At 43.2% G+C, this 12668-nt stretch overlaps 1 protein-coding gene across 1 annotated transcript in view; it reads right to left on the bottom strand.

Moving 5' to 3' along the window:
- Nucleotides 1-7199, bottom strand: part of Gcn2 (eukaryotic translation initiation factor 2 alpha kinase Gcn2) — an 87466-nt gene extending 80267 nt beyond the window's left edge. The window contains exons 1-2 of the mRNA XM_067107834.1: nucleotides 7007-7199; nucleotides 1512-1634 (exon numbers count right to left, since the gene is read on the bottom strand). Of these exons, the coding sequence (XP_066963935.1) occupies nucleotides 1512-1634; nucleotides 7007-7125 (242 nt within the window). The 5' untranslated portion in view covers nucleotides 7126-7199. The remainder of the gene's footprint in view (nucleotides 1-1511; nucleotides 1635-7006) is intronic.
- Nucleotides 7200-12668: the final 5469 nt, after the last annotated feature.

The following is a 12668-nucleotide window of genomic DNA, read 5'->3' on the forward strand; positions in this document are numbered from 1 at the left end:
ATCAGAGCATGGTATTAATCATAATTATCAATAAAGTTAATGCTTCTACATCAGAGTTTCCTTTTACGGGAATAGATGTATAATTAGTTCTCTCAACTGTCTTCTCATTCTAGTCATGGTCTTCCTTGTGCCCTTTATTCTTTAATTTGCAGACCTTCCAACTGTTCTTTGTCCTAGACCTTTCATATGTATTACAGTACTTTTCTGACTAAATGCTCTTAAAACTTTTACATCAAGCTAAAACTCTCTCAGTTTTTTAAACAAGTCTATTTTCCAGCCTCTGAATAAATCTCAACCAATCTTCCTCACTTGTAATCTTAGCATTCTACATTCACAACTCTTCAAAATCATTCTAATTTTTTTCAGATCCCATACAGAAGTACCGGCCTTGCACATCCATTACAAATGACAAATGTTCTACCTCCTCCATAGCCTGCCCTACTTTTACAACATGGAACTTTCCCTTCTCCCTATCTTCACCATTTTCTCTTCTTATAAATTCTGGGCACTGTTTTATTACTTTAACTTTTGATAAATCTACAGACTGTACTGCAAGATTACTCTCAAACTGACTTTTGGTAGCTGCTTCAACCATGTTTTGTTTTAGTCTAAAAGTCATTTTAGTTGTTGGAAGTCTATTTAACCAGCAGTTTTTAAGTTTTAGTGATGATATTTGGTGTTCACTTTCTAGTATGAAGAACCTTTACCAGTTCTCGTTTCCAAAGAGAGTCAAAACAAGTAAAGGTTAGATCCTGTGTGAAAGTAGTTTTCCTTTGGTTTTGTTACCTCCATCCCCCATCAAGTTTCATGAGCAGTGTTTTCAATAGTTCAAATCATAGTTTGTGTTGATAAAAAATAAGAAAAATGAAATCTTTACTGAGAAGAAAAGGGCCTGACTAAAATTTGTTAGGCCAGCAGCTGAAGTTCAAGACTTCCAGGGCCTTGATGTCTATGGTCATAAAAGCACAGGGACACTGCCTTCACCTACCATCCTCCAAGCCCCCAGCAAATGCAACAGGTCAATTGTTGTTTATTTACATTTACACTTAAATCTTTGTTGAAATATTTCCATTTATTTGTAATTTTCATCCATACCTTACAATATTTCTATTCACTATTTTCCATTTTTTTTTTTAAATAAAGGATTTTTGTTCCATGGACACAATAATAATGATAATAACCAAAGATCACTACAGTCTCACACAGTTCATAAAGCAGAGGAGATGATGTTTGACAGCCTCAGAATAAATCAACTGGTTATTCATGGACTGTAAGTACATGTACTGTACTTGTAATTATATGGGTACAAGACCTGATTTTATCATTTTCTTACAGCAAAAATCTATTTTCAAATATACCCTATATTAAATCATAGTGAATACTTTCATGAATGCTCTTTTCCTTATGAAATGCACAACTGTTTGAGATTAAAACCAAGCTGCTGTCCTCTGTAATGTAATATTTCTTACAAGGTGGAGGGCCATCAAACACATGTATAAGCAACAACCTACCGTCTATGACTTGGGGAGTCACATGTTTCAGCACTTGAAGGTTTCTCTTGACATATGTCTTTCAGTATCATTCGAGTTCGTTCCCTCCTTTGACGTTCTTCTTCTTTTAATTCCTCTTTAACCCTTTGAGAATAAAAAAACAGTACAGTACATCAGTTCATGACTTAATATGCACACCATCTTGAGAAATAAATATCTGCTATGAAATGTAACAGCAGACTGTATCTCAAATCACAAGATTTTTTAGTGATCTACCACATAGCAAAAACCTAGACTTTTAAGTTTTAGTCAAACTGAGGAAAATGAAAGGAAACTAACAAAAAGCAAAAGGATAATCCCAACAATATAGGCCATATAAAAACTATATGCCACACAGAAATTAATTACTAATAGTTGCAGGACAGGGAGCTACTTCACTGGGCAGAGCTCATCCTAAACTGAAACAACTACTGTACATGGAACCCCTCCAGTGATTTGATCAATTTGGTTTAGATCTGCATAATTATCCTGGCATGCACCTAGCTTCATGCTTGAACTTTTGCATCATAAAAACATCATCACTGTACTTAAAATGACATTTTTATGATAAAATAAAGTTTTATATATACTTACCCAGTAATTACTTAGCTAAGTTTCTAACGAGATGGCAGCTTCAATTTTGAAAACTGCAGTAGTGATAGTCTTTTGTTCATGTAGGCGACTAACCCCATCCAATTTTGGAGTAAGAGAGAGAGGAACAGTTCACCCAAGAGCTTTGCTTTTGTTTATGCTCTAAAGCACACGCGAGGGGAGGAGGGTGGGCTCTATCCGTAATTACTGGGTAAGTACATATAAAACTTATTTTATCATCAAAATGTAAATTTTATATAAGTAACTTACCCAGTAATTACTTAGCGGAATCCACATCGACATGAGGGGGTATTCATGGACTTCTTGTACGCAAAACATTAATACTGCAGTGTTAATGAAATGAGAACAGAATAAATAAGCTTAGCAACGAAACAATGCTTGTTGTTCCTTACTTGGTGAGAGAGCTGTGCAGGTAGATACTGCCTCTGGTTGGTGCTCCTCTCAATTGAGTAGCGGCATAGCGATATAGCAGGAATGCCTCTACTAAAGTGATGTAAACTTTGCAACGAAAGGGACATCTGATCATTAACAAAGCCAACAAATATATGTACCTGCCCAGGGTGCAGTACAATAAAAAACACAAAACTGGAGAATACAGTTGCCTACACCACAAATTAAAAAACACATATATATAAAAAAAACCACTACTCTACACAGAAAAAACTGGTGGGCACTCTAGATACCTTGCATCCTCCAGGCTCCCCATGAATTCAACACCCTTGTGCCAAGGCGAAGAGACAGAAGAGCGCAAGTGTTGCTTCCTACGTTCCCTTCCCAAACACTAGGCCAGCCATGGATAATGGTCCTAGTATAATGCAGTTTTCATTAGTTGTCTCCACGTCTCGCAAATAATGCATAACAAAAACTGACTTACATTTCCCGACTATAGTCTGTAGGATTGAAGCAAGGGAAAGATTATGCTTAAAAGCCACTGATGTAGCAACTGCTCTCACGTCATGGGCTCTAACCTTCAGCACAGGTAGGATATCGTCTCCGATTTGAGTGTGTGCTTCCAGAATCAGGTCTCGTACAAAAAAAGATAGAGAATTCTTTGACAGGGGTCTGGAAGGGTTCTTGACCAAACACCAAAGATTCCTTGATGGGCCTCTAATCTTCTCTGTCCTCTTGATGTAATATCTAAGCGCTCTTACTGGACGCAGGCTTCTCTCCTCTTCCTCTGAACCTAGGATGTCCATTTAGCATTTTATATTAAAGGAACAAGGCCGTGGTTGTGATGGATTCTCATTCTTTGCTAAGTAGCCCAGAGTAAAGGAACAGACAGCATCTCCCTGGGAAAAACCAATTTTTCTGTCTATTGCGTGGAGCTCACTAACTCTCCTTGCAGTGGCTAGAGCAACTGGAAAAACAGTCTTTTTAGTAAGATTCCTCAGTGAGGATGAACGCATGGGTTCAAAAACTGAATCCAAAAGCCACTTGAGGACAATGTCTAAAGACCAAGGACACGCCTCCTCCTTATTAGCCTTGGTCGTGTCGAAAGACCTAATAAGATCTGAGAGATCCTGGTTGGAAGAAATGTCTAACCCTCTGTGACTGAAGATGGAACTAAGCATAGCTCTATATCCTTTTATTGTTGAAGAGGAAATGCCCCTGGTGGATCTCAAGTATAGAAAAAAGTCTGCCACTGAGCTATACTGTAGTGGTTTTAGAAGAAGAGATGTTATTCTTCTTACACCAATGTCTAAAGATTGTGCACTTTGCCTGGTAGACTTTGTTAGTAGAATTAGAGATAGCTTCCGCCGCAGCTCTTGAAAAGCCCTTCGCTCACAAGAGTCTCCGGACAGTCGAAAGCCAGAGTGGGTGTGTCCTGATAAAACTCCCTGTAGTGGGGTTGTCTGAGTAGACTTGGGATTGCTGGAAGAAGTCGTGGGAAGTCTACTAGTAGCTCGAGTAGCTCCAGGAACCATTCTTTCTTCGGCCAAAAGAGAGCTACCAACGTCATCTTGGTACTCTGGTGAGACTGGAGTTTCTTCAGGACCTCCCTTACCATCCCGAATGAAGGGAAGGTATAAACGTCCAGGCCGGACCAATTCTGCATCATTGCATCAGTCACCCAGGCTCGAGGATCCGGAAAAGGTGAGCAGAACAGGGGAAGGCGGTGGTTCCTGGATGTCGCAAACAAATCCACCACCAGTTCTCCCCACAACTTCCACAGGTCGGAACATACCCAATCATTCACAGTCCACTCTGTAGGGAGTATTTGCTTGCGACAACTGAGCTCGTCTGCTAAGGTGTTGCACTTTCCTTGAATGAACCATGATAACAGCTGGGTCCAATTCTGATCTGCCCACAGCAAGAGACTTCTGGCTGTATCGCAAAGGGAGAATGATTGAGTTCCCCCTTGGCGTCTTATATATGCTAATGCTGTGGTGTTGTCCGCATGTACTGCTACTACTTTGTTGTGGACTTCCTTCACAAAGTGTTGCAATCCCAAATGGATCGCTTTTAATTCCTTTAAGTTGATGTGAAGACTTCTCTCCTGTTGAGACCATGCTCCAGAAACTTCCTTTCCCCCCAAAAAGAGAGCTCCCCAACCTAGAGCCGAAGCATCAGAAAAGAACTCTAGGCTGGGGTTCACTACAGATAAAGACTTTTCCTCTGATAGTCTACTTGCAGGGTTCCACCAACGCAGGTCCTCCTTTATCTTTGTGTTTCCAGGAATATGGAAAAGTCTTGATTTCTCTTTTGATCCCAACTGATTCTTAGAAAGAATTGTAGAGGCCTCATATGCAGCCTTCCCAATTTCACATACTGTTCGCTCGACGCTAGAGTGCCCAGGAGACTCATCCACTGAGTGGCTGAGCACGTGTGTGGGGAAAGGAAGAGGTTGACTTTCTTCAGACAGTCCTCTATTCTTTTGGGGGATGGAGAAGCCTGAAAATTCTGAGAATCGATCTTCATTCCCAAATAAAGAACCTGTTAAGAAGGAATAAGTTGGGATTTTTGAAGGTTCAACAGTAAACCTAGATTCTGTGTCAATAGCAAAGTCCTTTGAAGGTCCTCCAAGCACCTCTCTTTCATGGGTGAACGAATCAACCAATTGTCCGGATGTAGGGAAATAATTACTCCCAGCAGATGAAGCCAGTTGGCTAATGGGGTTAGTACTCACGTGAAGACCTGTGGTGCTGTTGAAAGGCCGACGAAACACAACACTCAAAGCTGGAACACTTGACTCCCAATAAAGGAATCTTAGATACTTCCTTGTGTCCTGCTGAATGGGAATGTGGAAGTAAGCATCTCTCATATCATAGAGATCATCCATTCCCTTCGACGAATGGATGATAGGATGGATTGAACTGTTTCCAGGTGAAACTTTGTTTTCGTTACATAGAAGTTCAGTGCACTCACACTGAGTACTGGCCTCCAACCTCCCGTGGCTATGGGTACTACAAAAAACCTGTTGTAAAATCCCTCAAACTCTATATTTACCACCACTTCTATCACTTTCTTCTTGTGGAGTGATGACACTTCTTCCGAGAGGGCTAAATACCTCTTTGATCCTGAGGAGTAACCATCAATTTGATGTGAGTGCTGGACAAGGGAGGCTTCTCTTTGAAGGAGATGGAATACCCTTCCCTTAAAACTCTGATCACCCACTGATCTACCCCTTTCATTCTCCAACTTTCCCTCCGAGAATCTCCACTGGTGTCTTTGAGTAGGGCTAGAATCTCCCACACTGGACAACAGATGATGAACACCAGACATGCCTTTCCAACGGCTGTCTTTTGTTGGCGCCTGGGACGTCGCAGGTGCAACTGATGGGGGGGCGACTACCTATGGGCAGATCCCACTGACCTCCCTTGGGCCTCCAGTATGGCTCCTCCCGGGGCTGGGGGAGTATGGCAGTGACCTTTGCCTGGGACAGTCGGTGGGACAGGCAGCCACCTCCTCTAATAACACTTCACTTGCAGGCTTTTCAATGAATTTGTCTAAGAGGACACGCACTGATTTACCCAACTGTGCCACTATGCTAGCAAGAATATCAAACCTCTTATCAAATTTTGATTCGTGACTGGCGTAGTGATCCGGGTCGGGAGCGTGGGAACCAGGAACAGAGATCGGTGTTACAGGAGCAGGGCTGGAAATAGGAAAGATTACTTTAGCAGAAGATATAATAGGAATATTAACATCACTACAGTCCTGAGTCATGTCTTGAGTTGCTAACTTAACTTCAGCTCTAGAAGCCACTTTCCTTTTACGATCCCTTTCTAACTTAGACAGGTGAGAAGCTAAAGTTTTCCATTTTTTCTCACCCCATTCACAGCATTCCTCACGTCAATTCAACTGAACAGATTTGTCCTCTACATGTCATACATAAAATGTGTGACTCATAACATGCTTCACTCAAGCGATTATTGCAGCCTCTGCTGCAATACCTAATACTTGATGTGCTAGAGTCTGACATAGGTACTAGTTAACCAAGTCAAAATAAGTAAATCTCCTAGAAGAATAATAGTAAAAAATCAGGAAAAAACACTGTCAGCTAATTCAAATACGAAAGCCGAAGGCTACCACAGCTGAAAATATATCACCAAAAGGTAAGAATCTCAAGCCAGAAACCAAAATCGAGCTGCTTTCTTAACACTGTGTTGCTGTTAAGCCGGCAGAAACAAAAGTGAAGCTCTTGGCTGAGTTGTTCCTCTCTCACTTACCCCGAAAGTGGGTGGGGTTAGTCACCTATGTGAACAAAAGACTATCACTACCGCGGTTTTCAAAATTGAAGCTGCCGTTGAGCTAGAAACTCTTAGCTAAGTAATTACTGGGTAAATATATATAAAGAGAATAATTCTCATAACAGTGAGCAAGATTCTAAGGGTTAACTTCTGAGAAAATACTGAGCAAGATACCTTGCAACTTCCTCCTGATTCACAGTTCGTTGCTGCTCTTCTTGCTTCTCTCTCTGACGACGATTCTTCAGTTTTGCTTCCTCATTAGCTTGCTTCCTGGCAGCTTTATCAGCCATCATTTCATCATATATGCTATCAGAATAAGGTCTCGCATGCTCACTAAGAAAATTCTGAAAACATAAATCAACACGGCATTAATCTCAAAGGGATATGATGAGTTAAAAAATACCAAAAATACAGAAAATGCAGAAAGATATCTCCAATTCCATATCCATTTTAACAGATATGAACCACTACACAATGGCTCTTTTAACAGTCTCAGAAAGTCATACCAAGCACTAAATTCTTAGTTGTTTTGTTAGTGGTGACTAACAGATGTGAGACATTAACAGCAAGCAATCACTAACTCTCACTTGCATTTAAACCTTTCACCTGCACTTCCAAAGCATGATTTAGTGGTGAATAACAGATGTGAGACAGTAACAGCACGCAATCACTAACTCTCACTTCCATTTAAACCTTTCATCTGCACTTCTTGAATTTTTTAACATTGTTTTACAGGTATAATCCTATCATTTTAACAAATACTCGTACTGCACCTGGGTTAAGCACAGAATCTTATACACATTGTAAAGTTCAAATTATCACATCTATGGTTATAGTTATTAATAAATATGTTTAATAGAAAGAAAAATGACATTTTATAATAAAATAAGATTTTATATCATACTACCTGTTGTTTACATATAGCCTGTAATTTTCGTCAACAGAAAATTCAAAACTGGCGGTCAGCTAATATATGGTCAGGTGATACAACTACCCGCCCTGCACGGGAGTACCTGATCCATTTCCATCAACAACTAATCATATTTTCTATGTCCCCTGTCCCACGGGGAGGCGTGGTGGAATGTTTATGTAAACAACAGGTGAGTATGATATAAAATCTTATTTTTATTATAAAATGTCATTTTTGTTTGAACTACCTGTTATTTTATATAGCTGATTGCCACATTGAGGCGGTGAGCATGGACAGCTGTAAGTGTTAAATGGAAAAACCTGAGATCATCAGGCAAGAAAACGTTTTTACTTTTGGAGCCTTACCTGCCTGAAGCTGTTTCTCGGCATTGCTCTGTAACCTGCTATCCTTAGTGCAACTCATGTGGGCCTAGTGGCTCAGTCGAGTTGCTATATGGAGAGAGGTCTGTTGGCCCAGCCGTCTTCGACACAATCAACCAAAGCATATAATGCCCCTGCTCAGGCGCAGTCACAAAGCATCCACCATCATCACCACCATAAAAACTCACACCAACCTATTGGAAATCAGACCTACTAGGCCATCTAACCTCTAAAGGTCTAGTAGTCGACCAAAGAAACTTCTGCACCCATGGAAACTGGGAGAGGATCTAGAGCCTCTGGTTTTTGCCCATCACCGTGTCAGACGCTTGTAAAGGGGCCCAACGACTGCAGTCTTCATATGTGGTTTTGGATCTGTCTCCGAATAATGCAGGTAAAAACAGACTAACATCTCAATAAGTTGAACTTTAGAATGTCTCAAAGCCTAAGTGTTCTTGAAGGCTAAAGAAGTTGCAATAGCCCTAATTTCATGAGGCCTCACTTTTAACTAAGGGGAAATCCACAATCCCTTAATTCCTTGCCTCCTGTATCAGTTCCTTTTCAAAAGGGAAAGCAATCCCATTTTTTTAGATAGAGGTTCTTGGGGTTCTTAGCTGAGCACCATAAAAATCATGATTCCTCTCTTACACTTCTGGTCCTGTCCAGATAGAATCAATGCTCAATCGGACAGAGAAGTCTCTCCATTTCCTTCCACCCAAGGAGGATAGGCTAGCAATGAAATTCCCTTGTACATTTGAGTTCACTAGGGTTTCGTTCTTAGCTGTGAAACCCAAGGCAAGGAAACTTCAGCCTTATCCTGACAAAAACCAACTTCTTTTGTCCAGAGCATGAATCTCTTACTCTCTTTGCCAAGGCCAGTGCCAAGAGAAAGAGAGTTTTCTTAGTTAGATTCCTAGCAGAGCAGGAATCAAAGGCTCAAAAAGATTTGGAGGTAAGCCACTTTAGCACCACATCCAAATTCCAATGCAGTACACGAAGAGATTTGCCTTTTAGTGGTAGCAAAGGATTTAAGGAGTTCTGCAATATCTTTGTCCGAGGAAAGGTCTAAACCTCTATTCCTGAAAACTGCCGCCAGCATACTCCTATACCCTAATCGTGCTGACAGCCAATTTCTTCTCCTTGTGCAGAAACAAAAGAAAATCCGCCACCTGGCTTAGAGTCGTAGAAGTGGAAGACACTCCAGACTCGGAGCACCACTCCCCTGAAGCGCTTCACTTACGCTGACAGGCCTTTGCAGAGGGGCCCATCCAGCCATTGCCTCGCCCACTCTTCTATAGAGGCTGCTCTCCTCCTGCAGAGTCGCCGAGAGTCTGAACTCCTGTCAGATTTAGATCTGACGGGTTTTGTGGGCTTTCTGCTGTGCAACTGGCACAGAAGGTCTGGCCTGAATGGCAAACTCTTTGGCCAATCCACTACTTTCTCCAGTGACTCTGGAAACCATGATCTTCCTGGCCACCATGGAGCTACAGGATCATTGACACACCTTTGGTGCTCGAACTTTTTCAGGACTTCTCCCAGCATCCTGAGGAGGGAATGCATAAGGAAGAGATCTCGACCAGTCCAGGAGCATGGCATCCACCGCTAATGCTTCTGGTCTGAAACAGGAGAGCAAAGAGGAGGTAGTCTGCGGTTTTCCCTCGTTTGCAAACAGGTCAGCATGGAGTTCCCAAACCTTCCACAGGCCTTGGCAAACTTTTCTGGTGGAGGGTCCACCCCGAACACCTGGAGTGACCTGCTATATCCGCTCTTACGTTGAGAGCTCCCGGGATGAAGCGAGTTACTAGCTCTATGTTCTTGGTTGCCACCACAAAAACAGGTCTTTTACGATCTCGAACAGAGACAGGAGTGAGTGCCTTGTTTCTTCACGTCGCCAGGCCGTGGAGTTGTCCAGTGCACTACTATCCTTTTGTTTTCCACCAGAAGCAACGAAATGTTCCAGGCTAGATGTATTGCCTTCAACTTCTTTAGCATTTATGTGCTGTCCCGTTGGGATGAGACAGTGCCTGACACTTGAAGATCCCCCAATGTTGCTCCCAACCTCGTCTGAGGCGTGGAGAACAACATCAGGTCTGGGTTCCTCTGTCTCAGCGATTAAACCTCATCAGTTTGTTCCTGTCGTTTCCACCATGACAGGCCTTGCTTTTACCGAGTGGGATAGAGGAAAACAAACGGTCCGTGTCTTTCTTTCCTGTTCCAGGTCTGTTGTGAGGAAGAACTGAAGAGGTCCTCATGTGTAGCCTCCCAGACTGACGAACATCTCTAGCGATGAGAGGGTGCCTAAAAGGCTCATCCATTCCTTGGCAGAACAAGTCTTGGCTGCCATCAGGTATCTCCACTTTCAGCAGGCATCTCGATCCTTTGTGACGGCCGGAAAACCTTGAAAAGAACTGAGTTCATCCGAACTCCCAAATAAGTCAAGTCTTGAGATGGAGAGTGACTTTGGAAGATTTACTATATGAGTCCCAATTCGTCGGTAAGAGAAAGGGTCCCTTGCAGGTCCTTCATGCATTGGCCTTTTGACGGAGACCGGATCAAGTCGCCGAAAAGTGGGAAATGTGAATTCTCTAAGTGAAGCCATTTCGCAATTGGAGCCATCGTCCCTGTGAAACTTGTGGGGCTGTTGATGAGGCCCGAAGCAAAGAGCCCTGAATTGGAAAAGTTCTGCTCTGAACACAAACCGTAGGGAATTTCCTTGATCTCGGATGGATAGGTACATGAAAGTATCGTCCTGAGATCGAGGACACCATCAGTCTCCTTCCTTCAGGGAATTGATAAATCACTGTGTGGTTTCCATCTTGAATGGTGTTTGGGCACAAATTTGTTCAGGGCGCTACGTCGAGGACTGGTCTCCATCCTCCTGACGATTTTGGAACCAGAAACAGACGGTTGTGTGAACCCCCGAGATGAAGGTTCGAGGACTGCTTCTATGGCTCCTTTCAAGGAGGGAAGTAACTTCCCCCCTCCAACACCACAAGTTTCTCTCTGAGTCCTGATGATACGTTGAAGTCTACTGGCGAAGACTTTAAAGGAGGACTCTCTGAGAAGGAATGGTAGCCTTCTCTCTCAGAACGTTGATCACCCAGTTCTGCTCCCTTGGCCTCCCCAAACTTGCCAGAATCCACTTTAGTCTGGCTCCGACCGCCGCATGAAGGACCTTGAACTCATCGGTTGGTACCCTAGCTCTGGGGATGAGAAGAGAATTTTCTCCTCCTAGCATGGGAGAAAAGGGCTGAGAAGGAGTACCCTCGAGAAGGCCTAGAGGATACAGGGAAAGAAGGCTTGGTACTTACTGGAGAAGTGAAAACCTGGGTCTTTTCAAGAATGACAGTAGGGTCTTGAGTAGACTTCCTGTGAGAGAGCCTCCTGAAATTTCCCTAACTAACGTGGGCGGAAAAAGGGTTCCTTAAACAAAAGGACAAAGAAGAGCAGATTTCTGGTTCCTGGAGACTCCTCTCTTGATAAAACGAAATCCAATGTGCTCTCTTCTTCAAAATGCCAGTAGCAGTCACTGAGGCAATTTCTGACGTTCCGTCCGTGATGGACTTGTCCAGGCAGGCCAAATCGCATCAGATCCGTAGCAGACTTGGGAAGATCACAGACTTTCACTATCCTGCTCAAGGCTCCTATAGACCAGTCAATAAAGAAAAGATCTCCAAGATCCTGGGAACTTCACTCAGATGGTCAATTTCCCAAGACGAAGCCGACTTTGGAAGAAGAAAAACTGAGCAACGGCAGAATCCACAAGGCTGAGAAATCCCCCCTGTGAGAGGAGGCAGAGTCTTCCAAGGAAAAGACTTCCCAGTCTCATACCACGCAACGAGACTTAAAAAGACAGTTGAGGGGGAAAACAGGAAAGATGTTTTACCCTGAGATCTTTCTTGCTCAACCATCCTTCTTGCTTCGGAGAGAGCTCTTTTCGGGCCGAAACAGACAGGGACCAACAGAAATCTAGAGAAGGAGGTTTTAAATCTTTGGCAACCTGAGTTGGAGACGAAGATGTAGTTGGAGCAAAGTCTTCTTGAAATGTTCTTCAAAAAGTTGTAAGAGATGCTTAAAGTTGAATCGTAGAGCAGACGGAACATCATCTACTCAAACATCGAAACTGGGGAGAGAATCTCTGAAGCAGTTTGGAGAACCATGATAGAAACGTCTCGGGAGCCAAGCTTGCGTTATCCTCTGGAGTGTCGCCGAACGTCACCGAGGCGCCAAGTGCCCGACCCGTGCCAGCGTATCAAAACATGAGCTGAGAGAGTCAGGAGCCTTAGAAGATCCGAGAGCCAAAGAGGCCTTAAAACACGGTAGCGCCAGAAGCGCCAAACATTGTGCACCTGAAGCGTGTTGTGGAGGCGCTAAGCGCCAAAATGGCATTGTCGGGAGTGCGGCCGGTGTGGCGGAAGGGCGCCTAGGAGCGCGGCGAAGCGAGCCAGGCGAAAGCGGCGGAAGCCGGCGCCAGGTGCGTGAGCTGGAGCAGAGACCGGAGCCTCAGTTGCGAAGGATCCTGAAGTGCTGGTGTTTAAAACCTTCGAAA

This window comes from Macrobrachium rosenbergii, chromosome 8 (assembly GCF_040412425.1).
Source record: "Macrobrachium rosenbergii isolate ZJJX-2024 chromosome 8, ASM4041242v1, whole genome shotgun sequence".
In the NCBI taxonomy this organism is placed as follows: domain Eukaryota; kingdom Metazoa; phylum Arthropoda; class Malacostraca; order Decapoda; family Palaemonidae; genus Macrobrachium; species Macrobrachium rosenbergii.